The 27,761-nt window shown below is 57.4% G+C and overlaps 1 protein-coding gene across 6 annotated transcripts; it reads right to left on the bottom strand.

Moving 5' to 3' along the window:
• Positions 1-3,562: 3,562 nt before the first annotated feature.
• On the bottom strand, positions 3,563-26,369 carry LOC310636098 (tripartite motif-containing protein 10-like). Of its 6 annotated transcripts, XM_083355623.1 has the most exons (10): positions 26,075-26,369; positions 25,650-25,860; positions 10,467-10,865; positions 10,051-10,146; positions 9,711-9,941; positions 9,576-9,598; positions 7,749-7,864; positions 7,406-7,459; positions 6,248-6,289; positions 3,563-5,027 (listed from the first exon to the last, which is right to left on the bottom strand). In XM_083355623.1, exons 2-10 carry the CDS (start codon positions 25,824-25,826, stop codon positions 4,459-4,461), a joined length of 1,707 nt encoding a protein of 568 aa, XP_083211749.1. In that variant the 5' UTR covers positions 25,827-25,860; positions 26,075-26,369; the 3' UTR covers positions 3,563-4,458. The 6 variants fall into 6 exon arrangements, with proteins under 6 accessions (XP_083211749.1, XP_083211745.1, XP_083211746.1 ...); XM_083355619.1 differs by lacking the exon at positions 26,075-26,369 and having other exon boundaries at positions 25,650-26,006; XM_083355620.1 differs by lacking the exon at positions 26,075-26,369 and having other exon boundaries at positions 6,248-6,286; positions 25,650-26,006.
• Positions 26,370-27,761: the final 1,392 nt, after the last annotated feature.

Here is a 27,761-nt window from a genome sequence, read left to right as displayed (position 1 = left end):
TATTTGTGCCATTTCTCTACACCTTGGTCCTCACGGATGCTGGGCTATTTATGTGCGACTTGAACACGTTTCTATGGTGACCTTTGAAAGCTGCCGGGACAAAATTATAAATTGGCAGCAAATAATTTAAAAAGGTGGGCTCAGCACCCACCCACCTCTGCAAAGGCCCTCTGGGAAAGGTGTATTTTTGGCAGCCCTTGAAGTGGGACCAATGGGGGGGGAGTTTCCCAGGGTTGGGGGAGCCCCACAGGGGCCTTCAGCTGCCCCTGGGGGGAGGGGGGACCCCTTAGTTGTTCTGTGGCCATCTGGGCTGGACGGACTGATGGTTTGGGAAAGGGGATCTCTGAAGACATCCTGGCCACGGAGGGCTTTCAAAGGAGCCATCAGACCCACAAATTGCACTGGGAAGCACACAAAACAATCCCAGAGGGGGTCCTGGCTGGAAATGCCAGGTCTGGAAGCCCCTCTCTGCAAAATGGGGGTGGGGGGATGTCCCAAAGGCTGGCAGATGTGGGCTTCCTGTTAGGTCTGGCATGGAAGGCAGAGAATGGGGGGGGGGACAAGGAGAGGGGAAGTCGGGACCATCCCTGCCCTTGGCTGAGGGAGGGTGGGCCATGGGGGGAGGGGCTATCCTGGAGGGGGCGGAGCTCTTCCCTTCTGTCCAGCCAAGGCCTGCCCCACACAGACCAGGAGCCGACCTTGGGCCAAAGGGAAGAGCTCCGCCCCCTCCAGGACAGCCCTCCCTCCCCATGGCCCACCCTCCCTCAGCCAAGGGCAGGGTTGACCCTGACCTCCCCTGTCCCCCCCCCCCTTGATTGCCTTCCATGCCAGACCAAACGGGAAGGCCTCCAGGTGGGACCAGCCCCATGTTGGCCTCTGGAAGGACCCCACTGCTTGCCCAAGGGTGGTCTTCCCCCCCCTCCAAGGGTGGACAAGCATCTGTTGAGGGGGTCTCCTGCCTGAGCAGGGGGTCAGAGACTCGGATTCCAGGCCACCCAGGCTAATGGGGGAAGTCTTTGGGGAGTGGACCCAACAGGCTGCAATCAGGCTGAATGGAGCCGAGGCCTGCCCCACACATCGCCCTGGAGGCTCCAGACGAGGAGGGAAGAGCTGCCCCGCCTTCCAGGACAGCCCTCCCCCCCACGGCCCAACCTTCCTCATCCAAGGGCAGGGATGGTCCTGACCTCCCCTCCCCCGTCCCCCCCATTGCCTTCCATGGCAGACCGAACGGGAAGTTCAGATCCGAGGCCCTTTGCCTCCCGGGATTTGGGATATCCCCCCCCCCCATTTTGCAGAGAGGGATTTCCAGTCCCGGCTTTTCCACCCAGGACCCCCTCTGGGATTGCGTATGTGTTGGGGGGGGACATGAGCCCCAGGACTGCCTGGACCTCCCCTCCTGGTGGGTTTTCCAAAATCCCGCACTGGCTATGTGGCTGCATCTCCCCTCCCCGGTCGGTGGGCCCTCCCCTCCTGCCTCTGCCTCAGTCCTCCTCCCGGATCCTTCTTTGGGGGGGGGTGTTCCGTCTTAAAATTTCCTTCCCCAGCCGCTCCCAAACACCCCCTCCAAAGGTGACTTGAGCAGATTCATTGTTAAGGCTGCAAGGGTCCCTTTCAGCTGAAGGGCAGATTCTTGGGGAGGGGGCTGCTCTGGGGAGGGTGGTGTGGGGGTGGATCCTGCCTTCAATATCACACACACGCCTCCCATAATAACCCCATAAGTCACTGCTTACTTGGTGCCCTTGGCCTCCGACTTGCTTCCATCCTCTCTTCCTGACTAGACCCAAAGGGACACAGGGGAGGGAGGCCCAGGTGGGCTTTTTTTTTTGCAGGGGGGCATCACGGCAACCCCAGAGGAGGAGGAGGGTTGTGGTAGGTCCTGCTCTTCAGAAAGCACAAACACCTTTCGGAGGCTCTGCCTGGCAAACAGCTGATGCTGGAGTTGGGAGGGAGCTGGAGACCCTGTTTGCCTGATGCCAGCCTCCCTGGGGGCACAGCGACACCTGCCCCCCCCCCCGAGACCTGCTTGCCTCCATTGCCGAGTTCACAACGTGTCTGTCTCAAAAGCACCTTGCGGCGTTAAGTCAGGTGTGGCTCCAGAGGAGTTCACGGCTAGCAGGAACCTGGCACCTCTGGACTTCCGGGAAAGGTTTGGTGGGGAGCAAAGGTTGTTGAGGGGAAACCTCTCTGGATTAGAGGAGGATGGGAGAGGCCCCCTGTGTCTGCTCCGGGCAGTTGTTCCCTTGCAAGGAGACCATGGGAACCTCGGAGACGCCCCTCGTCAGCTGTTTACAGCAGAGGCTTCCAAAGTGAAGCTGACCAAGAGCTTGACTGGATTGTGTTGTTGCTGCCTTGTGTGCTTAGGGTGGGGTTCTGGGTTGTTTACCTGGGTGTTTTAAATGTTAAGCTGCCCAGAGTCACCTCTATGTGTGAATTTGGGTGGTGGTATAAATGTAGTCATGCCGCCACGGAGGCGTCCTCGGACAAGCACTGGCTCTTCGGCTTTGAAACGAAGATGAGCACCGGCCCCTAGAGTCGGAAACGACTAGCACGCATGTGCGGGGGAAACTTTATCTTTATAAATGTAAGAAATTAATTCTGAATATTAGAAAGGATGAATCGTAAGCTAGAGAATTTAAAGGCTCCGAAGTAAACAGCATAAAGCTAAACATTTCCATCTTGCAAAGTTATAAATGGACTTAAGGGTTGAGATAAAATTGGAATATTGAAACTTGGCCCCACCAGGATGGAACGGCCGTTCAAGTCCAATGTTTTATCCCCAAATTGTGTAATCTCTATGGTCTCGTCTTAGGACATTGTGACCTTATGTGGAACAGAACAATCACAGAATCCTAGGGCTGGAAGAGGGACCTCAGAGGTCTTCTAGTCCAACCCTCTGCTCAAGGCAGAAGACCTTATACCATCCAGCCAAATGGCTGTCCAGTTTCTTCTCCCAAAGGCTTTTCCACTGATTAATTGTTGTTAGGAAATTTCTTCTTACTTCTAAGTTGGAACTCTCTTCAAAAAGCTTCCACCCATTAGTTCTTGTCAATTGTGTCCTGATTAGACAACTGCAATTCACTTTATCGGGGGGGGGGGGCTGCCCTTGAAGTCTACCCTGAAATTTTGGCTGCTCCAGAGCGCAGCACGCAGCCTTCTTGTGCTCCCTGGCCAGGCTTGGTGTGGCCCCATCACACCACTGAGGTTGCGGCTGTCGGCGCTTCTGAGTGCAATTTGCGGGTCCTTCGAAAGCCCTCCGTGGCCAGGATGTCTTCAGGGACCCCCTTTCCCAAACCGTCTGTCCGTCCACTCCAGATGGCCACAGAAGAGCAACTAAGGGCTCCCCCCTCCACTTAGGGGTGGCTGAAGGCCTCTGTGGGGCTCCCTCCACCCCCGAGACAACCCCTCCCCCCTGTTGGCCCCACTTCAAGGGCTGCCAAAAGTATGCCTTTCCCAGAGGGCCTTTGAGGGGGGGGTGTCGAGCCTAGCTGTCAAAATTATTTGCTGCTCTTACAATTTTCTTATGGAAGCTTTAAAGAGTAATCTTAAAAACGTATTCAATCTCTACAAATAAAACAAAACTGTTGCTTTAATAAGAAACGTGTAGTAACAATGGAGTAACATTGGAGTAAAATTTAGAATAACATAAACGTAGAATTCCTCAGCCAGGCCCACAAGTCATCAAAGGGCCAAGCTTGAAGACCCCTGAGGTAGAATAACATGCAGATATTAAGGTAACATTTTCATTAATAAAAAGGTCCTTTAAACATCTAACTCTCCTCTACACTGCAAGCCACAATAAGGCAGAGATTCTCAACCGTGGCACCTGGAAGACGTGTGGACTTCAACACCTAAATTCTGGAATTCCACCCATCTTCCATCTTCCAAGGTTGAGAAACACCGTGTTAACGCACAACAGGGTTGCTACACCTAGCATGAGGCGGCATCAAGGGCTTTGCCCAAGCAAGGGGGCCTTCAATAGGGGGGCTCAGAGGGGCCAGGAGGCATTGCTGCATCTTCCCTGAGTGGTGGGATAAGCGGAGGGGAGGGGGGCTCCCAGCCATTGGTGGCTCAGAAACGCTTGGCAGCCCCCAAGCAGCCTGGACCATCATGGCAAAAATATATAGAGTTGGACATGGCATGGGGAAGGGAGACCACAAAGAAACCCTAGCAGACTAGAACGGGAGGGTTGGAAGGACCTAGTCCCAAAGGACAAAGGACAACCTCTGGTCCTCTTGCCAGATGCAGCCTCGGAAGGCACCCGGAGGTGGGGCTGAGCCAGGTGGCCCCCTCTACAGTCCTTCTTCCTCCGCTTCCAGGTACCACCACTGAACAAGGGGGGGGGTTGTGTGGGATCTGAGGAAGAGCCCTGTTAACACGTTTCCCCCTTAACAAGCAAGAATCGGGGAGGTGGTGCCTTAATGTGGACCACCGCAGCGGAGGGCTGCCCACCAGCCACCTCTACCTGTAATACATTGTAGTTGGTGGTCGATATACCTCACATTGAAGGGTGACCCCCGCCTGGCCCAGGTAGAAAAAGGGGCAGGCCCTCTCCCCAAAGAAGGCCCCCGTTCGAAAGGTGTAGAGGGAAGCCCCAGTATCCACATCCAGGAACTCCACCTCTTCTGCCTTGTAGTCCAACCGCACCCACAGGTTCCTCAGCGACCTTTGCAAGCTGAGCTTCTCGTGAACCTTGGAGAAAGCGACCGTCTCCCCCTCCACACTCTTCCCCACGGCCCAGATTCCCTCCTGGGGGCTCAGCTGGAGGCTCCCCTTCCTGCGGACAGACTCTAGGGCCACCCCCAAGGCCCAGCATGCTCTGCCGCACACCGGGGCATTGCCTGCCTCCTGCACGGACACTTGCCAACAGTGCCAGCCTGCACTGAATCCCCCGCAGCCCAGGGCGCACCATTCCTGGTCGAACCTCCCTGGCAGATCCGGGACATTCTGGTTTTGGTTGGCCAAAGACAGAGCAGTTCCCTGGCAGCAGAGCCGCGGGTGGGCGGTCGAGCCGTCCATTGTGATGTAGACTGAAGAGGAGGGAGAAGAGAAGCTCTTAGTGGGGCTAAGAACAGGGGACGGCGAGGCAGGGTTGGGAAGGACGGAGCGAGTGACTGCTGCCCCTGCTTAGCGGCCGGAGGGCAGCCGGATGCCACAGGGGGAGGAAACTGGGCCCTTCTCTGTCGTATCTGGAGCCCCCTCAGACGCGGCGCCTGGTGAGCTTCCGAAAAGGGGTCGGACCAATTCCCAAATACGGCGCGTCTCTGGAGAGTGAGGTCAGTGGAGGGTCTCTGCCTCTGGAGGGCGGGGGGCTGGGCGGTGGGTGGGTCACTGGGAGAACAGAGGGAAGGACCCAGGGAAGGTGCTGTGTTTACTTTTATTGCCCAGGGTACCTGGAGATAGCGGTCCTCGACTTACGACAGTGGCGGTTCAAAGTTATGACTCTGAAAAAGTGACTTAGGACCGTTTTTCACACTTATGACCACTGAAGCATTCCCCCATGGTCACACGATCAAAATGGGGATGCTGGGGCAACTGGCACAGTACATATGACGGTTGCAGGGTCCCGAGGTCACGTGATTCCCCTTTGGCAAAGTCAATGGTACGCTTATCAACACTCAGGGCCTTGGTGGAGCAGTGGGCTAAGGCCTCCTTAAGTGACACCAGCTGCCTGCCATTAGTGCCGGTTCGAGTCCCACCAGGCTCAAGGTTGACTCAGCCTTCCGTCCTTCCCAGGTAGGTAAAATGAGGACCCAGATTGTTGGGGGCAATAAGCTGACTTTGTAAAAATGCCGCTTGGGGGGGGGGGCTGAAAGCCCTAATAAGCAGGCATATACATAGAATGAAGGCTACTGCTAAGCACGTTGATTTGTGCTTCTTAGATTGTAAGCCGCCCTGAGTCTTCGGAGAAGGGCGGGATATAAATGGGATTTAAAGAAAACAAACTACTGTGCCAAGAAAGGTCGTAAAATGGGGTAAAATTAACTTAACAAGTGCCTCACTCAGCAATGGAAACGCTGGGTTCAGTTGTGGTCGTACGTTGAGGACTCCCTCTGTTCCTGCTTCTCCCGAGTTATCGCGATTTAGCGATGGGGCAGGCCTGCCATCAGGGACCTACCTCTCTGCCGGTGTCCCAGGCCCACATTTGGGCGGCTGCTTTGGGGCCCCCAGACCTCCCGCTTCTGCCGGACCCCACCCTGTATGGAAAGCCACCCCCCCACCCCAGGGCTTTTCCACAGTGCATTGTTACCTTTAGCCGCTTGTGGACCTTGTACAGGTTGTGGAACAGCTACTGGGGAAGAAAGGGGGACAAGTGTTAAAATCAGGCTGCTCTTTCTGAAGAAGCCCACTCCCCCATTTCCTACAGGGCACAACTAAAAAGTGAGCCCCCCCTCCCGTTGGGACCTTCCATGCCCTGAAAAACCTGGCCAGGCGCCCTGCCCAGCGCCCTCAAACGTGGCTCTTTTCTGGAAGGACCAGCTACGTGTGGTAGCTGACAGACCCCTGCCCCCCAGATGCTGCTTTTGGGACCCCCCCCGACTCTCGGCATGCCTTGGGCCTTCCAACTTGCAGAGAAAGCCACTCAGAGCAGGCAGGCGCCACTCCTGGTGATTTGGGGAAAATGCTGCTGTGCGACCTGGTGAGGGCAACCGGTTTACAAGCCCATCCCAACTGCCCCCTTCGAATGAATGAACCTTTATTGTCAAAGTACAACCATGTATACATGGAGATTGACTGAGCCTCCCTTCGTTGCCCCCACCCCCCCAACTCACAGTGATAACAAACCATCCATCTTGTTACACCCTGTGAACTAATTGCACAACACACTGGCCTCGCAAGTCAATTGTGCATAAAGTTTATAAAAAATTATTTCCCGTTCAAAACCCTAACAGCCCATGGATAAAAGCTGTTCTTCAGCTTGTTAGTATGGCTGGCTATACTCCTATATCTCCTACCCAATGGTGGGAGAGTAAAGAGGTAGCGACCAGGGTGTGAGTCATCCCTGAGAATCTTCCTCACTCTTCCAAGGCAACGAGCCCTGGCGATGTCATCCAGTGGTGTCAGAGGACAGCCCACAATGTCTTGTGCTGTGCTCACCACCCTCCGTAATACTTGCCTATCTGCGGCTGTCAGACCAGCATCCCAAACCACGATACCATACGAGAGGACACTCTCTATAGTAGACCGGTGAAAGAGGGTCATTAGCCGTTGTTCTACCCTGTTCTTCCGCAAGACCCTGAGGAAGTGACGCCTCTGTTGGGCCTTTCTGGCCACCTGGGTTGTATTGACTTTCCAGGTCAGATCTTCACAGAGGTAGACTCCCAGAAATTTAGAGGAGGAAACTCTCTCCACACAGTCCTCCGGAAATCTAACACCATCTCTTTCCTCCCCAACCCCATGAAGTTACCCGTGGCCAGAGGTCGCTCCAGCTTCTTCCTGGTCAGAGTCATTTCCAGGGAGGCTGACATTAAGAGGAGGAAAGGAAAAAACGAGAGCGAGGTGAGAAACAGCAGCCTGTGAGCGACGGCCGCGCAGAAGTGAACATCTTGCTCCCTGCCAGGTGCACAGTGACACCCTCTCCCTCAAGTACCATGTTTTGAGGGGGGGTGACAGATGGAGTGGAAGAGGCAGTGTCCCCCTTCACCCACCAGCCCGAGAGGATGGGGACTGGCTGCCCCATGATTCCCCAGTGGGAAGGGGAAAATAGGGACTCAGATCCCCCAGCCCCACCTCAAAGGAGCCCCTCGTACCTTTGTAATTGTCCACAACCTGCCTTACAGGAGCACTTTTCTCCAAGATGGTCTGGACTCTACCTTGAAGCCCGGAGGAGACACTCTCCACGCGCCCCACCACGTAACTCCGGCACCTGCGACACAAGGAGGGCAGCCTCACACAGCTACCCAGCTCTCTCCCCAAAACACAGGGACTGGGTTGGCCAGCTGCATGGGGTGCGCGAAAGAAACCGGCTCATTCCAGCATCTTGCCACATGAATACAGGACTAGGGTTTTGCAAATCTCGGTTTAGGGTGTGGTACGAATCCTAGCTTGTTTGGTAAGCAAGTACGTTGCTTTGATCGCAACCGAATCTGTGCACCTGAACCCGGGTAGAATTCAGTAAAAACGTGAAGACACAAATTTAACACAAACATCAAATATAATTCCAATCCTACTACACCAGGGATCAAGGTGTCCCACGCAAGGAAACCCAGTTTCCTGCAACAAGTGAATGTCAATGCTGCAAACATTGACATGTATTTGCACTGACAATGTAAGAAACAGCCTTTTGTTTAAACTGCTTCACTTTGAATCTTGTAGGGAGGGAATTTTCTAACAACTATTTTGAGAAGATAAGCCCGGTACAGAATGGGAGGAGAGACCTCTTATGTGAAACTAATTGGATAATGTGATTTATGACTATAGATAAGGGCGGGGATTGTGTGCATGTTACGATGGGTTTGGGGGGAGGAGATTTCAGATTCTGGCATCCCTCCATGAGTGCCGATGTTCTGTTTCATTACTAAGACTTTTTAGATAAATAATATGCCTCCAATTTGCTTGTCTTATTCATCGGAACTATGACACTGAGCTTACAGAGCTTCCCTCCGCCCCAACCGGACACTCTGCCCAGGGACCGGCCCAAAGGGCTGCAGGGAAAGTCAACGTCCAAGAGAAGAGAATGTTTGCAGCTGAGGCTGTTTTCATGTGGACATTTCATTACCCAACTAACGTCACCAGCACTACAGGCGAGTGGGGTTTCATTTAATGTCCACGTAGCCCTTGACTTAACAACTCTTCGTTTAATGGCCATTGGAAGTTACAACGGCACTGAAAAAATGTGACCATTGCAGCATCCCGTGGTCACACAATCAAAATTCAGACGCTTGGCAACCGACGCATATTTACGGCGGTCGCAGCGTCCCAATGTCACGTGATCCCTTTTACGACCTTCCAACAAGCAAAGTCAATGGGGAAGCCAGATTCACTTAACAACTGTGGCAAGAAAGGTCGTAAAATGTGGAACAACATAGGCATGGCTCAACTACTCGGGAGAAGAGCATCCCGCCCCTCTCCACAAGGCACACCTGGAGACTTGAGACTTAAGGAGACGCTGTGGGGAGAGGCATTTGTCGGGAACAAATGCTGATTCCTTGGAGTTTTGTGTGTGTTGTTGCTGATCTCTTGTTCTGTGACTTCTGCTTGGAAACCCGGAAACTCTTGACCATTAGACTGACTGACAACGTTGCTTGGGTGTTCAAAGACCTCGGACTATATTTTGGCTTCCCTTCTGAAACTGCTCAGGCAAGCGTGTATTCACACAGTGTCATTGGGTTTATAATGTATGTGTCACTCCTTGTTATCTCCGTGGTCTTGAGTAAATTCCTCTCCTAATCGCTGTATGTGAAACTATTTGCAGCCAGAGGCGGCTGAAAGTGTGTGTCTTCCTTTGTTTGCCAGAAAAGTGGGAGCATTTGGGGAAAATTTGGAGCAATTAAAGGGCTGTTTGAATTGCCAGCTGACTTGCCTCTGTGCTGTGCCCTGGGTCATCACAGGTGGGGAAGGGCAAGATGGCGCCTTACCTGTACACGGTGTCCTGGATGTCCTGAAAGAGGAGAGCAGAGAAATGGGTCCCAGCCCTCGCGAAGGTGGCCAGTGTCTCCACGGGGGAACCTCTGTTTCCCGCCCCCTTGAGGCCAGCGAGAGCCCCCCCCTACCTGCAGGAATTCCCAGTCTGGCTGGCGGCACTTCCTCTCCATCTGGGCAATCAGCTGCTGCAGGCGGGAGGCCTCCCCAGACAGCTGAGCCAGAGGGCCCACCCACTCGGCCTCCATCTTCTCCTCCTGCTCGGCCAGCCAGGCGACCCAGACCAGCTGCCTCTCCTGGAGCAGCTCCACCAGGGATCCCAGCGCCAGGCCGACCTTCTGCTTCTCGGTGGCTAATTGCTCCTGGAGGGGCACAGAAGGGGGGGCTCAGAGGGAGGGAGGGGGAGAGTTCCCAGCTGCAGAACCAGCATCCCTGGAGCTGCCTCCCGTGCCCCCTCCCCCCGAGACCCACCTGGCACTCCTGCCGGCTCTGCTTTTCTACCCGCCACTGCTCTAGCAGCTGCTGCTCCTCCTTCTTCAGGGGCTCCAGGAGGGCATCCAGCAGGACCTGCGCGGGCAGCAGACGGTGCCACTCCTGAGTCCACGATGGCAGCGCTCCCACCCAGGGGGGCTGCAAGGGGCCAGTGGGGCCCCCATGCTGCACTCCAGGGGAGGCCCTGGGCACCAGAGCTCCCAGCAGAGAATCCGGCCAGGGAGAGGCCCGGGGCAGGCAAAGGCTCACGAGGAGGGAAGCAGCCGAGAGCCTTCCTGCCTCCGGTCTCCTCTGGCTGCCGAAAAATAGCCCGGCTCTCCTCTGCCGTTTTTCAGGGTTAGGGGCTGCTCATCCCCCCCCTTTGGGCTAGCCTGCCTCCAGTGCCCGCCCCCTACCTTGTACTCCCGGGCAGCCTCCGGCAGAGAGAGGAGGGGGTGGCCCTGGTGCCCCCCCAGGCAGCCGGTGCAGAGGAGGAGCTTCTCGCTGGAGCAGAAGGTCTGCAGGGGCAGCTGGTGTTCCCGGCAGAGCTGGGGGGCGCTGCTCCCCTCCTGGGCTCCCCCCGACAGCCGAAGCCCCTTCACCAGGCCCACGATGTTGGCCAGGGTCCGGTTGGGGCGGGCGCTGCCGGGCTCCACCCTGGCTCTGCACTGGGGGCAGGAAGCCTCAGCGCCCAGCTGGGCCAGGCAGGGGTGGCAGAAGTTGTGCCCGCAGGCCAGGACCATCGGCTGCTGGAAGAAGTCCAGGCAGAGCGGGCAGGTGGCTTCTTGGCCCAGCTGCCCCAAGGCCGACTCCACCTCCTCTGAGGCCGCCATGGGGCTCTTCGGCTCCGCTTCCCCCTCGCTGGGCCTGGAAGAAGGAGAAGCTGATCTGTTGGCTCCTTCGGGGGGGGTGTGTGCAGCCCGGAGCACTTGGGGGGCAGCATTTCTCAGCCCCCCCCACCTGCAAGGAACATGCTCTGAGCCCCTCCTCCAATTCAGGCCCAGAGGCATTACCACCCCTCCCCACTTCAGTGGGAGTCGGGGCGTCGTGTCTTGGGGGGGCAGGAGAAAGCTGAGCTCACCTTCCCTGCGAAGCTGCTTCGGCCTTCCAGAAGGGACTCCGGTCGATGGGGCAAAGGGCGGGGAGGAGAGGAGGGGGGGCCGGAGGGGGGGCCGAACCGGGGGCGCTGCTTTCCCCCGCGCCGAAAGGCCGCCTCGCCCGGAGCGGAGGAGGGGCGCCGCTCTTGGGCCTGGGGAGGGCAGCGGAGAGGAGCCCGGGAAGGCCCCCACCTGGTGCTCCCCCCGCCGGGCTTCCACCTCTTTCTCCTCCGCAGAGCAGCCGCCTTTCCCGCCGCTTCTTTCCCGCCGCCCGGGAGGCTAAGCGCGGGCTCGGCGGCGCCTGCGCAGAAGCAACAAGGGAGACGCCCGAGCTTTCGGTTTCGTTTCCCAGCTGGGAGGCGGGGCGGGAGGAGGCCGCTCGGGGAGATTTCCCCCGCGTGGGGCGCTGAGCCCGGCTGCTCCCCTCCAGGGGGCTCTCGCGGGCCTTTCCACGGCGCGGGGGGGTGGGTGGGGGGGTGGCGAGAACCGGCCACGCTGCCTTGCCCGCCCACCCGCGCGTGGGGATGCCCCTCCCGTCCTCCCGGGATAAGACCCTCGTGGGAAGCGGTGCCCGGGATTCGCTTGCTGACCCCCGACGCTCCTACAGGGCGGTGGAGATGGCGGCCGGCCCGAACTCCTGACGGAGGGGATGGCGCTCCACGGGGCGCTTCTTCCTGGTGGCGGGGGGGGGGGGTCCCTTCAGGGCAAGGGCTGCGGAGGGGGAGCCTCCCTGGCAGCAGTGAGGTGGGGGTGGGAAAGGGGGCGCACTTCCCGGGGGCCTTGACCCGGCCAACCCGGGAGCCGCTCAGGGGGGGCTTGGGCGAAGACCCCGCAGCGCCCCTTTGTTGGACTTCACCCCGGAGGGCTGCCCGGGACCCCTCCCCCCTCCGCCTGGCCAGCCGGGCGTCTACACCCCTTCCCCGCGTGGTGGGAGAAGAGGGATCCGGGGAAGGGATCGACCGGGATCCCCTAGCCTTGCGCAGGGCGTAGAAGAGGCACGGCCGGGCCCAACGTCGGGGGGGTTCAGCGGCTCCTGGCCCCGCAGCGCCCGGGGAGGCCGAGGGGGAGGCGGGGGGGGTTCAGCATCTGGACAGCGGCCGCCGCCCGTCTCGCCTCCGCTGGCCTCGCGGGGGGGGGGGGAGGGCAGAGAGCGCAGTCCTAGAGCGGTCGCCTCGGGAAGCGCTTCCTGCTCGCGCCCCCTCCCCCCCCAGAAAGGCACCCGGGGCAGCTGCCACCGCGGAGCGTCCGAATAGAAGAAGCTGCTCAAGTTGCTTATAGGTTTTTTTGGGGGGGGGCACGCGAGCCCCTCCTGGTGTTTCAGGACCGCGCCGGTTGCACCCGCTGGGGGAGGCTCCGGAGCAGGGCCGCGTTCGGGGTGGACTGCTTCTGCCAGTGGAGGCTCCGCACCAACAGTGTGTGTGTGTGGGGGGGGGGCTTAGAGGCTCCGGGCGGCTGTTGCTGGGGCAGCTTGGAGTAAGGACTCCGGGGGTGTCGGGCGGGGTCCGTGGCTGTCCCGCCTCCTTGGGCTCAGGATGATGGGACGCCTTGCACAGGGACAACAGGTGGCGCCATCCGGGCGGGACGGGGCTCTCCTTCGGCCGCAGCCCCGACAAAGCGACATCCCTCCGACGGGGCTCCTTCTCCGGGCCGGCTGAGGTTGCGGCGGCCCCTCCGCTTTATCATGTGCGTGTCAGCTTTGCTGGATGGTTTGCTTAGTAAAGAATAAATACAAGGATTTCTTGTCTTTTGGGGCTGCTCTCATTTGTTCAGCTGAATAAAAATGTTAAAAGCTTAAAGGCAACTTCTGGATTCCTGTATTTTTTACCAGCAAAACCTCAGAACCTGCGTATCAGCCTGCCAGCTGCCGCTGCTGCCCATGGAGGACATTTTTGTGGCTCTGTGTGCCCGCCATGCTGGTATTGCCCCGCGCCACGTGGACCATTTTTCTGGGGCTTCCCATTACCCGCTCGATGCCTGCTGCTACCGGGAGGTGCTCTTCAGCGTGCACAGAGTGGCGCCTGCGGAAATGCTGGCCATGTGGGAGGCATATGAGCACCCGTGTGCCACCTGGCAGCGCTTACTTCGCCTGGCCCCCTGCAAGGCACTACCCTGGCTAGCCACGGAGGATAACCTATGACTGCCCACCTTCCCATCCACATCATTGGACAGGCAAAGAGACCGACTGACTCGCAGAAGCACTGCTGGGAACTCCGCCTGGGACTCTGCAGCCACCTGCCTGGCAGCTGAGCTTCCCTCTTGGGACTGTGGGTCGAGGCTCTGCCAGCTCTGGAAGTGCCAGGCTGCCCTCGTTGACTGTCTGGCCAATGTGGGCCTTACGCTGAAAAGCTGAAGGACAAAGGGGCCCGCCTGGACAGCTGGCCTGCCTGGGTTGTGTTTTTCAGGGTCATTCCTCCCTGATTTGGGTGCCATCCTCTCTTTGGCAACGGGAGGCCAAAGCGGACTTTTCCCGGCATCAGCAGCAAGGGAGAGGTTGACCCACAGAATGCGTGTGGGGTCTGACTGGCCAGATGGGACACAAATGGGTGGGCGTGGCTGGGCCAACCCCCTTCCGAGCTCCGGAGCCAGGACACAACCAGATTAAAACAGGTAGTCCTCCAATTATGACAGTTCACTTAGCGATATTCCAGAGTTATGCCCTCACCTCCCCCCACCCCAAAGTACTTACGACACAGTCCCAAAGTTACGATTGTTGCAGCATGACGGCAGTCATTCACCGGTAGGACACTGCAACATTCCCCCTGCCTATTCCCTCCCCCATAGGGACCCAGCAGGCCCTGCCCAGCCATGTTAGCCCACCGGCTCCTCCCCACCCCGTCACCAAACCCTTTCGAAGATGCAAAGTTCTCCTCAAGCGAGCCGTCTCCTCTCCAGCTTCTGCACCGTGGGGTTCACGCAGCAGCAGCAGCACGGTTACTTTGCCAGCTCCCGGCACTCCGAAAGCAGAGCAGGGAGAGTAGAGGCAGAGCTGGAGCCATGCTTCCTGCCCATGTTGGCTGATTTACCAAGGCTGTGCATGCAGGACACCGATCTGCTTCTGGAGCACCGGCAGCCTCGGTGCGTCTGAAGGAGTGTGAGAACGCATCTTCCGCATCTTCCTTTCTCCACGTCAAAAGCTTCTCCAAAGGAAAAGGAGCCTTCAGAGGGGGCGACCTCACACCGATTCAGGCCGCCGCCCCTTCGCAAAATCTTTTGGTGCAGAGGGCCGAGGCCTGAAAAAGTGCGCCAGATCACGGCCCCCGAGGATTCTGTCCTCCACGCCAAAAACGTTTACGAAGCGATGGAGGCCTGAAGGAGCGCGAGATGGTGCCTCCGAAGGCTTCCATCCCTTTGTAAAATCTTTTGGCGTAGAGTCCTTTATTAGCCTAATACAAGTCAAGCCATGCAGGGCAATGCAATGCCGGAACTGAAGGTTCGCGCTCCAAAACCCACAGTGTAGCTTTTCCCTGCAGAAGGCGGGAGGGATTCCGTGACTGGTTCCCCTGGAGGCGAATCAAATTCAAAAGAGACGTTTTTAGAGCGGTCTGTGTGTTGTCCAGGGGCCAGAGAAGAAAACAAGGGAAGCCACATCGGGGACTGGCAGCGGTATTTTTTGCCCCCCCATCTGCTCTTCTGTCCCTTCAACCTCAGCCTCGGAAAGCGCCAGGCTAGAACTGGGAGACGCTGAATTCTAGTCCCTCCTTGGGCATGAAAGCTGACTCGGTGACTTTGAGACACACACACTCTCTCTCTCTCAGCCCAACCCACCTCACAGGGTTGTTATGGGAAAATAAGAGGAGAAAGGAATGCTGGGTATGTTCACTGCCTTGAGTTATTTATAACAAGAAAGGCAGGATAAAAATTAGCAAATCAGTTTGTGCTGGTTCCAATTTCAACTCAAACCGGGACCAACAGCTGTGCCCACTTTTTATTTTTATTTTAATTCCATTTATATCCCGCCCTTCTCCGAAGACTCAGGGCGGCTTACAATTTTAAAGCACAAACCAATGTGCTTAGCAATAGCCTTCATTCTATGTATATGCCTGCTTATTAGAGCTTTCTTTCCCCCCCCCTCCAGCAGCATTATTACAAAGTCAGCTTATTGCCCCCAACAGTCTGGGTCCTCATTTTACCTACCTCGGAAGGATGGAAGGCTGAGTCGACCTTAACCAACTAACTACAAGGGCAGTACGAGGAGCATGGTTAACACCGATGCCTCATTGGCAGAGGAGCTGAATATCTTCTTCGCTCGCTACGAGGTAAAAAGACCAGACCCCGTAGCCTCTGCTGGCCGGCCTTCTGATTTTCAGCAACTCACCCTATATTCTGGATCGAAGCTGTTGTACTTTAATTAATCTCTTGATAAGACCTCTATAGTCTATATAAACAGATATCATTAACATTAACAGATCTCTCCAGATAGTTTTGAACTCCTAGAGACACCTTTTATCATATAGAAATACCTTTATTGCAGGTAAAGTTGAATACAGTAGGTGGATGCATTCAGATGACCTTTGTACAGCATTTCCAAGATATTTCCAAGGTATCTCTAAGGTTAGAAAATGGTAGTATTCCCAGGAACAGCATATTGAGTCTGCAAGTTACCCCATGTCTTCAGGCGGAGGAAGTCCATCCCAGAAAGGGGAGGGAAAAGGAAATACATCATAGGGTAGGAGGGTCTGACTACCCACACTGTGATTTCTCCACACAGCTACGTGGTGGCAGCACACTCCCCGTCTGGTATTACATAATACCACCATATAAAGACGTATAACGGTAGTTATAAAAATGCAAATACACGTTTGTGATTGCTGTTGTCATAGAACACATAAAATATAAGTAATAAACCTGAGATATAGACATAAACCCTGAGAGATATAAAAAATTAAACATTGCATACATATAAAATGTAAACCTGAGAGATATATAAAAATAAACATGAGATATATGAGGCATAAAAATCTGAGAGATATAAGAAGTAAATATGCGTCTATATAGGACATAAATCCTGAGGATTCCAGGCCACCCAGGCTGATGGGGGAAAAGTCTTTAGGGAGTGGACCCAACAGGTTGCAATCAGGCTGAATGGAGCCGAGGCCTGCCCCACACATCGCCCTGGAGGCTCCAGATGAGTAGGAAAGAGCTGTCCTGCCTTCCAGGACAGCCCTCCCCCCCCATGGCCCAACCTCCCTCAGCCAAGGGCAGGGATGGTCCTGACCTCCCCTCCCCCCTGTCCCCCCCATTGCCTTCCATGGCAGACCGAACGGGAAGTTCAGATCCGAGGCCCTTTGCCTCCCGGGATTTGGGATATCCCCCCCCCATTTTGCAGAGAGGGGTTTCCAGTCCCGGCTTTTCCACCCAGGACCCCCTCTGGGATTGCGTGTGTGTTGGGGGGGACATGAGCCCCAGGACTGCCTGGACCTCCCCTCCTGGGCCCGGCTGGTGGGTTTTCCAAAATCCCGCACTGGCTATGTGGCTGCATCTCCCCTCCCCGGTCGGTGGGCCCTCCCCTCCTGCCTCTGCCTCAGTCCTCCTCCCGGATCCTTCTTTGGGGGGGGTGTTCCGTCTTAAAATTTCCTTCCCCAGCCGCTCCCAAACACCCACTCGGCGTAGAAGCTGAATTCATTGTTAAGGCTGCAAGGGTCCCTTTCAGCTAAAGGGCAGATTCTTGGGGAGGGGGCTGCTCTGGGGAGGGTGGTGTGGGGGCGGATCCTGCCTTCAATATCACACACGCGCCTCCCATAATAACCCCATAATAAGTCACTGCATACTTGGTGCCCTTGGCCTCCGACTTGCTTCCATCCTCTCTTCCTGACTAGACCCAAATGGACACAGGGGAAGGAGGCCCAGGCGGGCTTTTTTTTTTGCAGGGGGGGGCATCACAGCAACCCCAGAGGAGGAGGAGGGTTGTGGTAGCTCCTGCTCTCCGGAAAACACAAACACCTTTCTGCATCCAGGAACTCCACCTCTTCTGCCTTGTAGTCCAACCGCACCTGCAGGTTCCTCAGCGGCCTTTGCAAGCTGAGCTTCTTGTGAACCTTGGAGAAAGCGACCGTCTCCCCCTCCACACTCTTCCCCACGGCCCAGATTCCCTCCTGGGGGCTCAGCTGGAGGCTCCCCTTCCTGCGGACAGACTCTAGGGCCACCCCCAAGGCCCAGCATGCTCTGCCGCACACCGGGGCATTGCCTGCCTCCTGCACGGACACTTGCCAACAGTGCCAGCCTGCACTGAATCCCTCGCAGCCCAGGGCGCACCATTCCTGGTCGAACCTCCCTGGCAGATCCGGGACATTCTTCCATCCTTCCGAGGTAGGTAAAATGAGGACCCAGATTGTTGGGGGCAATTAAGCTGACTTTGTAAAAATGCTGCTTGGGGGGGGGAGAAAGCCCTAATAAGCAGGCATATACATAGAATGAAGGCTACTGCTAAGCACGTTGATTTGTGCTTCTTAGATTGTAAGCCGCCCTGAGTCTTCGGAGAAGGGCGGCATATAAATGGGATTTTAAAAAAACAAACTACTGTGCCAAGAAAGGTCGTAAAATGGGGTAAAATTAACTTAACAAGTGCCTCACTCAGCAATGGAAACGCTGGGTTCAGTTGTGGTCGTACGTTGAGGACTCCCTCTCAGGACCCACCTCAATCCACATCTTAGGAAATAAGAACTCTTGGATGCAAGTTTAGTCCAAAAGGAAAATGTTTACTAGGATGGAATCGATTGTGGCAATACAAGATGGAATCTAACAAAATTACATTTCAATCCTATATAAAGCATTCCCATTTCAGCCCCCTCCCCTCATCCATTTGGTCAGGCTCCCATCATGAGCCTTGGTGGAGCAGTGGGCTAATGCCTCCCTAAGTAACACCAGCTGCCTGCCATGAGTGCAGGTTCGAGTCCCACCAGGCTCAAGGTTGACTCAGCCTTCCATCCTTCCCAGGTAGGTAAAATGAGGACCCAGATTGTTGGGGGCAATTAAGCTGACTTTGTAATAATGCCGCTTGGGGTGTGTGTGTGAAAGCCCTAATAAGCAGGCATATACATAGAATGAAGGCTGCTGCTAAGCTTGTAAGCCGCCCTGAGTCTTCGGAGAAGGGCGGGATATAAATGGAATTAAAAAAAATTTACTTAGGTGTCAGGCCCTTCCGTGGGAAAGGGAACTCTCCTTGTTTTTATTGTTATTGCTTCTTCCTTTTTCAGTTGTAAATGAAGATGTGATCCAGATCCGTCTCTCCCCCTTAAGTCACCATCCTCTCCCCCCCCCTCGGAGAGATGGCAGAATCCCCAGAATAAGCCCAATGTTCTACCTATACATGAAATGTGATATAACTGGATTCGGACAGGCAAAACCTATAGTTGAAGGTTCATATACCTCATCTCAAGCCTCGTCCGGAGAGCAGGAAAAACAAGCAACCGAGACGAATGCTGAGTTCTTCAGGAACAGTTTATTGCAAACGCGAACAAACACCAAAAGGAATGAAGCCAGCATTGGCTGCTACCGGCACCCAACGCTGTTAAATACATATTGCATGTACACGCCCACGGCCCACCCAACCGCGCCCACATCCGCCCCTCCCTTACTTAATGCCCGTTCCTCCCAAGCCCCTCCCTTTGTAATGCGTCCCAACACCCGGCACCCTCCACCCCCCAGGTGAGCACCCTCGCGTTTACTCGCCCCGTCGTCCCCAGACGCCACCCCCACACCCGTCCCCAGAATCGCCACCACTTTCCCCGACGCTTTCAGCGTTGCCCCTCCCTGCTGCTTGCCCCCCCTTCGCAAAGCCAGCGAGACCCTGGCCGGGCTCCGCTCCCCTGACCTAGCTCCTCCACGCTTCTGTTCTAGCAGCTCCTGAGGCCCGGACGGCCGCGTCAGGCCCGCCGTCGGCCCAGGAGTCGAGCGCTCAGCTGTGGCAGGCCTGGTCTGCTGTTTCAGGTCCGCTGGCGGCCCAGGCGTCGGGTGCTCAGCTGCGGTGGGCCCAAGGCCCTGCGAGGCCACCGTAGCCGGCAGGGTGGGATCGGGCCGCAGAGCGCACGCGTGCACCTCCGGAGCTTCAGCCAAGATGCTGGAACAGCTGCTAGCAGGCCGTCACCGCCGCAGCCGTTGGAGAGCGGATGCAGCCCGGTCAGGGCGGTAGTCGGAGCAGGTACTAGGCGCCGGGCCAGACGTTGGGAAGTGTTGAGCCCGCGGTGCCGGTGAGCGTCCGGCGCGCGGGGCGCAACACCTCACATTGAAGGGTGACCCCCGCCTGGCCCAGGTAGAAAAAGGGGCAGGCCCTCTCCCCAAAGAAGGCCCCCGTCCGGAAGGTGTAGAGGGAAGCCCCAGTCTCCGCATCCAGGAACTCCACCTCTTCTGCCTTGTAGTCCAACCGCACCTGCAGGTTCCTCAGCGGCCTTTGCAAGCTGAGCTTCTTGTGAACCTTGGAGAAAGCGACCATCTCCCCCTCCACACTCTTCCCCACGGCCCAGATTCCCTCCTGGGGGCTCAGCTGGAGGCTCCCCTTCCTGCGGACAGACTCTAGGGCCACCCCCAAGGCCCAGCATGCTCTGCCGCACACCGGGGCATTGCCTGCCTCCTGCACGGACACTTGCCAACAGTGCCAGCCTGCACTGAATCCCTCGCAGCCCAGGGCGCACCATTCCTGGTCGAACCTCCCTGGCAGATCCGGGACATTCTGGTTTTGGTTGGCCAAAGACAGAGCAGTTCCCTGGCAGCAGAGCCGTGGGTGGGCGGTTGAGCCGTCCATCGTGATGTAGACTGAAGAGGAGGGAGAAGAGAAGCTCTTAGTGGGGCTGAGAACAGGGGAGGGCGAGGCAGGGTTGGGCCGGCTCCCCGAGGTGGCTTCCCCAGCTCAGGGAAGGACGGAGCGAGTGGCTGCTGCCCCTGCTTAGCGGCCGGAGGGCAGCCGGATGCCACAGGGGGAGGAAACTGGGCCCTTCTCTGTCGTATCTGGAGCCCCCTCAGACGCGGCGCCTGGTGAGCTTCCGAAAAGGGGTCGGACCAATTCCCAAATACGGCGCGTCTCTGGAGAGTGAGGTCAGTGGAGGGTCTCTGCCTCTGGAGGGCGGGGGGCTGGGCGGTGGGTGGGTCACTGGGAGAACAGAGGGAAGGACCCAGGGAAGGTGCTGTGTTTACTTTTATTGCCCAGGGGTATATAAATGTTATTAAATTAAATTAAATTACCTGGAGATAGCGGTCCTCGACTTACGACAGTGGCGGTTCAAAGTTATGACTCTGAAAAAGTGACTTAGGACCGTTTTTCACACTTATGACCACTGAAGCATTCCCCCATGGTCACACGATCAAAATGGGGATGCTGGGGCAACTGGCACAGTACATATGACGGTTGCAGGGTCCCGAGGTCACGTGATTCCCCTTTGGCAAAGTCAATGGTACGCTTATCAACACTCAGGGCCTTGGTGGAGCAGTGGGCTAAGGCCTCCTTAAGTGACACCAGCTGCCTGCCATTAGTGCCGGTTCGAGTCCCACCAGGCTCAAGGTTGACTCAGCCTTCCATCCTTCCCAGGTAGGTAAAATGAGGACCCAGATTGTTGGGGGCAATTAAGCTGACTTTGTAATAATGCCGCTTGGGTGTGTGTGTGAAAGCCCTAACAAGCAGGCATATACATAGAATGAAGGCTACTGCTAAGCACGTTGATTTGTGCTTCTTAGATTGTAAGCCGCCCTGAGTCTTCGGAGAAGGGCGGGATATAAATGGGATTTAAAGAAAACAAACTACTGTGCCAAGAAAGGTCGTAAAATGGGGTAAAATTAACTTAACAAGTGCCTCACTCAGCAATGGAAACGCTGGGTTCAGTTGTGGTCGTACGTTGAGGACTCCCTCTGTTCCTGCTTCTCCCGAGTTATCGCGATTTAGCGATGGGGCAGGCCTGCCATCAGGGACCTACCTCTCTGCTGGTGTCCCAGGCCCACATTTGGGCGGCTGCTTTGGGGCCCCCAGACCTCCCGCTTCTGCCGGACCCCACCCTGTATGGAAAGCCACCCCCCCACCCCAGGGCTTTTCCACAGTGCATTGTTACCTTTAGACGCTTGTGGACCTTGTACAGGTTGTGGAACAGCTACTGGGGAAGAAAGGGGGACAAGTGTTAAAATCAGGCTGCTCTTTCTGAAGAAGCCCACTCCCCCATTTCCTACAGGGCACAACTAAAAAGTGAGCCCCCCCTCCCGTTGGGACCTTCCATGCCCCGAAAAACCTGGCCAGGCGCCCTGCCCAGCGCCCTCAAACGTGGCTCTTTTCTGGAAGGACCAGCTACGTGTGGTAGCTGACAGACCCCTGCCCCCCAGATGCTGCTTTTGGGACCCCCCCAGACTCTCGGCATGCCTTGGGCCTTCCAACTTGCAGAGAAAGCCACTCAGAGCAGGCAGGCGCCACTCCTGGTGATTTGGGGAAAATGCTGCTGTGCGACCTGGTGAGGGCAACCGGTTTACAAGCCCATCCCAACTGCCCCCTTCGAATGAATGAACCTTTATTGTCAAAGTACAACCATGTATACATGGAGATTGACTGAGCCTCCCTTCGTTGCCCCCACCCCCCCAACTCACAGTGATAACAAACCATCCATCTTGTTACACCCTGTGAACTAATTGCACAACACACTGGCCTCGCAAGTCAATTGTGCATAAAGTTTATAAAAAATTATTTCCCGTTCAAAACCCTAACAGCCCATGGATAAAAGCTGTTCTTCAGCTTGTTAGTATGGCTGGCTATACTCCTATATCTCCTACCCAATGGTGGGAGAGTAAAGAGGTACCGACCAGGGTGTGAGTCATCCCTGAGGATTTTCCTCACTCTTCCAAGGCAGCGGGCCCTGTTAAGGTCATCCAGTGGTGTCAGAGGACAGCCCACAATGTCTTGTGCTGTGCTCACCACCCTCCGTAATACTTTCCTATCCGCGGCTGTCAGACCAGCATACCAAACCACAACACCATACGAGAGGACGCTCTCTATAGTAGACCGGTGAAAGAGGGTCATTAGCCGTTGTTCTACCCTGTTCTTCCGCAAGACCCTGAGGAAGTGACGCCTCTGTTGGGCCTTTCTGGCCACCTGGGTTGTATTGACTTTCCAGGTCAGATCTTCACAGAGGTAGACTCCCAGAAATTTAGAGGAGGAAACTCTCTCCACACAGTCCTCTGGAAATCTAACACCATCTCTTTCCTCCCCAACCCCATGAAGTTACCCGTGGCCAGAGGTCGCTCCAGCTTCTTCCTGGTCAGAGTCATTTCCAGGGAGGCTGACATTAAGAGGAGGAAAGGAAAAAACGAGAGCGAGGTGAGAAACAGCAGCCTGTGAGCGACGGCTGCGCAGAAGCGAACGTCTTGCTCCCTGCCAGGTGCACAGTGACACCCTCTCCCTCAAGTACCATGTTTTGAGGGGGGGTGACAGATGGAGTGGAGGAGGCAGTGTCCCCCTTCACCCACCAGCCCGAGAGGATGGGGACTGGCTGCCCCATGATTACCCAGTGGGAAGGGGAAAATAGGGACTCAGATCCCCCAGCCCCACCTCAAAGGAGCCCCCCGTACCTTTGTAATTGTCCACAACCTGCCTTATAGGAGCACTTTTCTCCAAGATGGTCTGGACTCTGCCTTGAAGCCCGGAGGAGACACTCTCCACGCGCCCCACCACGTAACTCCGGCACCTGCGACACAAGGAGGGCAGCCTCACACAGCTACCCAGCTCTCTCCCCAAAACACAGGGGCTGGGTTGGCCAGCTGCATGGGGTGCGTGAAAGAAGCCGGCTCATTCCAGCATCTTGCCACGTAAATACAGGACTAGGGTTTTGCAAATCTCAGTTTAGGGTGTGGTACGAATCCTAGCTTGTTTGGTAAGCAAGTACGTTGCTTTGATCGCAACCGAATCTGTGCACCTGAACCAGGGTAGAATTCAGTAAAAACGTGAAGAAAGACACAAATTCAACACAAACATCAAATATAATTCCAATCCTACTACACCAGGGATGAAGGTGTCCCACGCAAGGAAACCCAGTTTCCTGCAACAAGTGAATGTCAATGCTGCAAACATTGACATGTATTTGCACTGACAATGTAAGAAACAGCCTTTTGTTTAAACTGCTTCACTTTGAATCTTGTAGGGAGGGAATTTTCTAACAACTATTTTGAGAAGATAAGCCCGGAACAGAATGGGAGGAGAGACCTCTTATGTGAAACTAATTGGATAATGTGATTTATGACTATAGATAAGGGCGGGGATTGTGTGCATGTTACGATGGGTTTGGGGGGAGGAGATTTCAGATTCTGGCATCCCTCCATGAGTGCCGATGTTCTGTTTCATTACTAAGACTTTTTAGATAAATAATATGCCTCCAATTTGCTTGTCTTATTCATCGGAACCATGACACTGAGCTTACAGAGCTTCCCTCCGCCCCAACCGGACACTCTGCCCAGGGACCGGCCCAAAGGGCTGCAGAGAAAGTCAACGTCCAAGAGAAGAGAATGTTTGCAGCTGAGGCTGTTTTCATGTGGACGTTTCATTACCCAACTAACGTCACCAGCACTACAGGCGAGTGGGGTTTCATTTAATGTCCACGTAGCCCTTGACTTAACAGCTCTTCGTTTAATGGCCATTGGAAGTTACAACGGCACTGAAAAAATGTGACCATTGCAGCATCCCGTGGTCACACAATCAAAATTCAGACGCTTGGCAACCGATGCATATTTACGGCGGTCGCAGCGTCCCAATGTCACGTGATCCCTTTTACGACCTTCCAACAAGCAAAGTCAATGGGGAAGCCAGATTCACTTAACAACTGTGGCAAGAAAGGTCGTAAAATGTGGAACAACACAGGCATGGCTCAACTACTCGGGAGAAGAGCATCCCGCCCCTCTCCACAAGGCACACCTGGAGACTTGAGACTTAAGGAGACGCTGTGGGGAGAGGCATTTGTCGGGAACAAATGCTGATTCCTTGGAGTTTTGTGTGTGTTGTTGCTGATCTCTTGTTCTGTGACTTCTACTTGGAAACCCGGAAACTCTTGACCATTAGACTGACTGACAACGTTGCTTGGATGTTCAAAGACCTCAGACTGTATTTTGGCTTCCCTTCTGAAACTACTCAGGCAAGCGTGTATTCACACAGTGTCATTAGGTTTATAATGTATGTGTCATTCCTTGTTATCTCCGTGGTCTTGAGTAAATTCCTCTCCTAATCGCTGTATGTGAAACTATTTGCAGCCAGAGGCGGCTGAAAGTGTGTGTCTTCCTTTGTTTGGAGCCTTGCCAGAAAAGTGGGAGCATTTGGGGAAAATTTGGAGCAATTAAAGGGCTGTTTGAATTGCCAGCTGACTTGCCTCTGTGCTGTGCCCTGGGTCATCACAGGTTGGGAAGGGTAAGATGGTGCCTTACCTATACACGGTGTCCTGGATGTCCTGAAAGAGGAGAGCAGAGAAATGGGTCCCAGCCCTCGCGAAGGTGGCCAGTGTCTCCACGGGGGAACCTGTTTCCCGCCCCCTTGAGGCCAGCGAGAGCCCCCCCCTACCTGCAGGAATTCCCAGTCCGGCTGGCGGCACTTCCTCTCCATCTGGGCAATCAGCTGCTGCAGGCGGGAGGCCTCCCCGGAGAGCTGAGCCAGAGGGCCCACCCAATCGGCCTCCATCTTTTCCTCCTGCTCGGCCAGCCAGGCGACCCAGACCAGCTGCCTCTCCTGGAGCAGCTCCACCAGGGATCCCAGCGCCAGGCCGACCTTCTGCTTCTCGGTGGCTAATTGCTCCTGGAGGGGCACAGAAGGGGGGGCTCAGAGGGAGGGAGGGGGAGAGTTCCCAGCTGCAGAACCAGCATCCCTGGAGCTGCCTCCCGTGCCCCCTCCCCCCGAGAGACCCACCTGGCACTCCTGCCGGCTCTGCTTTTCTACCCGCCACTGCTCCAGCAGCTGCTGCTCCTCCTTCTTCAGGGGTTCCAGGAGGGCATCCAGCAGGACCTGTGCGGGCAGGAGATGGTGTCACTCCTGAGTCCACAATGGCAGCGCTCCCGCCCAGGGGGGCTGCAAGGGGCCAGTGGGCGCCCCCATGCTGCACTCCAGGGGAGGCCCTGGGCACCAGAGCTCCCAGCAGAGAATCCGGCCAGGGAGAGGCCCGGGGCAGGCAAAGGCTCACGAGGAGGGAAGCAGCCGAGAACCTTCCTGCCTCCGGTCTCCTCTGGCTGCCGAAAAATAGCCCGGCTCTCCTCTGCCGTTTTTCAGGGTTAGGGGCTGCTCATCCCCCCCTTTGGGCTAGCCTGCCTCCAGTGCCCGCCCCCTACCTTGTACTCCCGGGCAGCCTCCGGCAGAGAGAGGAGGGGGTGGCCCTGGTGCCCTCCCAGGCAGCCGGTGCAGAGGAGGAGCTTCTCGCTGGAGCAGAAGGTCTGCAGGGGCAGCTGGTGTTCCCGGCAGAGCTGGGGGCCGCTGCTCCCCTCCTGGGCTCCCCCTGACAGCCGAAGCCCCTTCACCAGGCCCACGATGTTGGCCAGGGCCCGGTTGGGGCGGGCGCTGCCGGGCTCCACCCTGGCTCTGCACTGGGGGCAGGAAGCCTCAGCGCCCAGCTGGGCCAGGCAGGGGTGGCAGAAGTTGTGCCCGCAGGCCAGGACCATCGGCTGCTGGAAGAAGTCCAGGCAGAGCGGGCAGGTGGCTTCTTGGCCCAGCTGCCCCAAGGCCGACTCCACCTCCTCTGAGGCCGCCATGGGGCTCTTCGGCTCCGCTTCCCCCTCGCTGGGCCTGGAAGGAGAAGAAGCTGATCTGTTGGCTCCTTCGGGGGGGGTGTGTGCAGCCCGGAGCACTTGGGGGGCAGCATTTCTCAGCCCCCCCCACCTGCAAAGAACATGCTCCGAGCCCCTCCTCCAATTCAGGCCCAGAGGCATTACCACCCCTCCCCACTTCAGTGGGAGTCGGGGCGTCGTGTCTTGGGGGGAAAGGAGAAAGCTGAGCTCACCTTCCCTGCGAAGCTGCTTCGGCCTTCCAGAAGGGACTCCGGTCGATGGGGCAAAGGGCGGGGAGGAGAGGAGGGGGGGCCGAACCGGGGGCGCTGCTTTCCCCCGCGCCGAAAGGCCGCCTCGCCCGGAGCGGAGGAGGGGCGCCGCTCTTGGGCCTGGGGAGGGCAGCGGAGAGGAGCCCGGGAAGGCCCCCACCCGGTGCTCCCCCCGCCGGGCTTCCACCTCTTTCTCCTCCGCAGAGCAGCCGCCTTTCCCGCCGCTTCTTTCCCGCCGCCCGGGAGGCTAAGCGCGGGCTCGGCGGCGCCTGCGCAGAAGCAACAAGGGAGACGCCCGAGCTTTCGGTTTCGTTTCCCAGCTGGGAGGCGGGGCGGGAGGAGGCCGCTCGGGGAGATTTCCCCCGCGTGGGGCGCTGAGCCCGGCTGCTCCCCTCCAGGGGGCTCTCGCGGGCCTTTCCACGGCGCGGGGGGTGGGTGGGGGGGTGGCGAGAACCGGCCACGCTGCCTTGCCCGCCCACCCGCGCGTGGGGATGCCCCTCCCGGGATAAGACCCTCGTGGGAAGCGGTGCCCGGGATACGCTTGCTGACCCCCGACGCTCCTACAGGGCGGTGGAGATGGCGGCCGGCCCGAACTCCTGACGGAGGGGATGGCGCTCCACGGGGCGCTTCTTCCTGGTGGCGGGGGGGGGGGGTCCCTTCAGGGCAAGGGCTGCGGAGGGGGAGCCTCCCTGGCAGCAGTGAGGTGGGGGTGGGGAAGGGGGCGCACTTCCCGGGGGCCTTGACCCGGCCAACCCGGGAGCCGCTCAGGGGGGGCTTGGGCGAAGACCCCGCAGCGCCCCTTTGTTGGACTTCACCCCGGAGGGCTGCCCGGGACCCCTCCCCCCTCCGCCTGGCCAGCCGGGCGTCTACACCCCTTCCCCGCGTGGTGGGAGAAGAGGGATCCGGGGAAGGGATCGACCGGGATCCCCTAGCCTTGGGCAGGGCGTAGAAGAGGCACGGTCGGGCCCAACGTCGGGGGGGTTCAGCGGCTCCTGGCCCCGCAGCGCCCGGGGAGGCCGAGGGGGGGAGGCGGGGGGGGTTCAGCATCTGGACAGCGGCCGCCGCCCGTCTCGCCTCCGCTGGCCTCGCGGGGGGGGGAGGGCAGAGAGCGCAGTCCTAGAGCGGTCGCCTCGGGAAGCGCTTCCTGCTCGCGCCCCCTCCCGCCCCCCCCCCCCCCAGAAAGGCACCCGGGGCAGCTGCCACCGCGGAGCGTCCGAATAGAAGAAGCTGCTCAAGTTGCTTATAGGGTTTTTTTGGGGGGGGCACGCGAGCCCCTCCTGGTGTTTCAGGACCGCGCCGGTTGCACCCGCTGGAGGAGGCTCCGGAGCAGGGCCGCTTTCGGGGTGGACTGCTTCTGCCAGTGGAGGCTCCGCACCAAGCGTGTGTGTGGGGGGGGGCTTAGAGGCTCCTCCGGCGGCTGTTGCTGGGGCAGCTTGGAGTAAGGACTCCGGGGGTGTCGGGCGGGGCACGTGGCTGTCCCGCCTCCTTGGGCTCAGGATGATGGGACGCCTTGCACAGGGACAACAGGTGGCGCCATCCGGGCGGGACGGGGCTCTCCTTCGGCCGCAGCCCCGACAAAGCGACATCCCTCCGACGGGGCTCCTTCTCCGGGCCGGCTGAGGTTGCGGCGGCCCCTCCGCTTTATCATGTG

This window comes from Vipera ursinii (genome assembly GCF_947247035.1).
Source record: "Vipera ursinii genome assembly, chromosome: 2".
Lineage (NCBI taxonomy): Eukaryota > Metazoa > Chordata > Lepidosauria > Squamata > Viperidae > Vipera > Vipera ursinii.
This window is presented reverse-complemented; position numbering and strand designations above follow the sequence as displayed.

Coding starts and splice junctions, on each gene's coding strand:
- LOC310636098 (XM_083355619.1), bottom strand. CDS start 26,003: ATGCCTCTGGGCCTGAATTGGAGGAGGGGCTCGGAGCATGTTCTTTGC. Junction 10,147..10,466: donor AGGCTGCCCGGGAGTACAAG/GTAGGGGGCGGG, acceptor CTGCCCGCGCAG/GTCCTGCTGGATGCCCTCCT. Junction 5,028..6,247: donor AGGTCCACAAGCGGCTAAAG/GTAACAATGCAC, acceptor CCTCCTCTTCAG/TCTACATCACAATGGACGGC.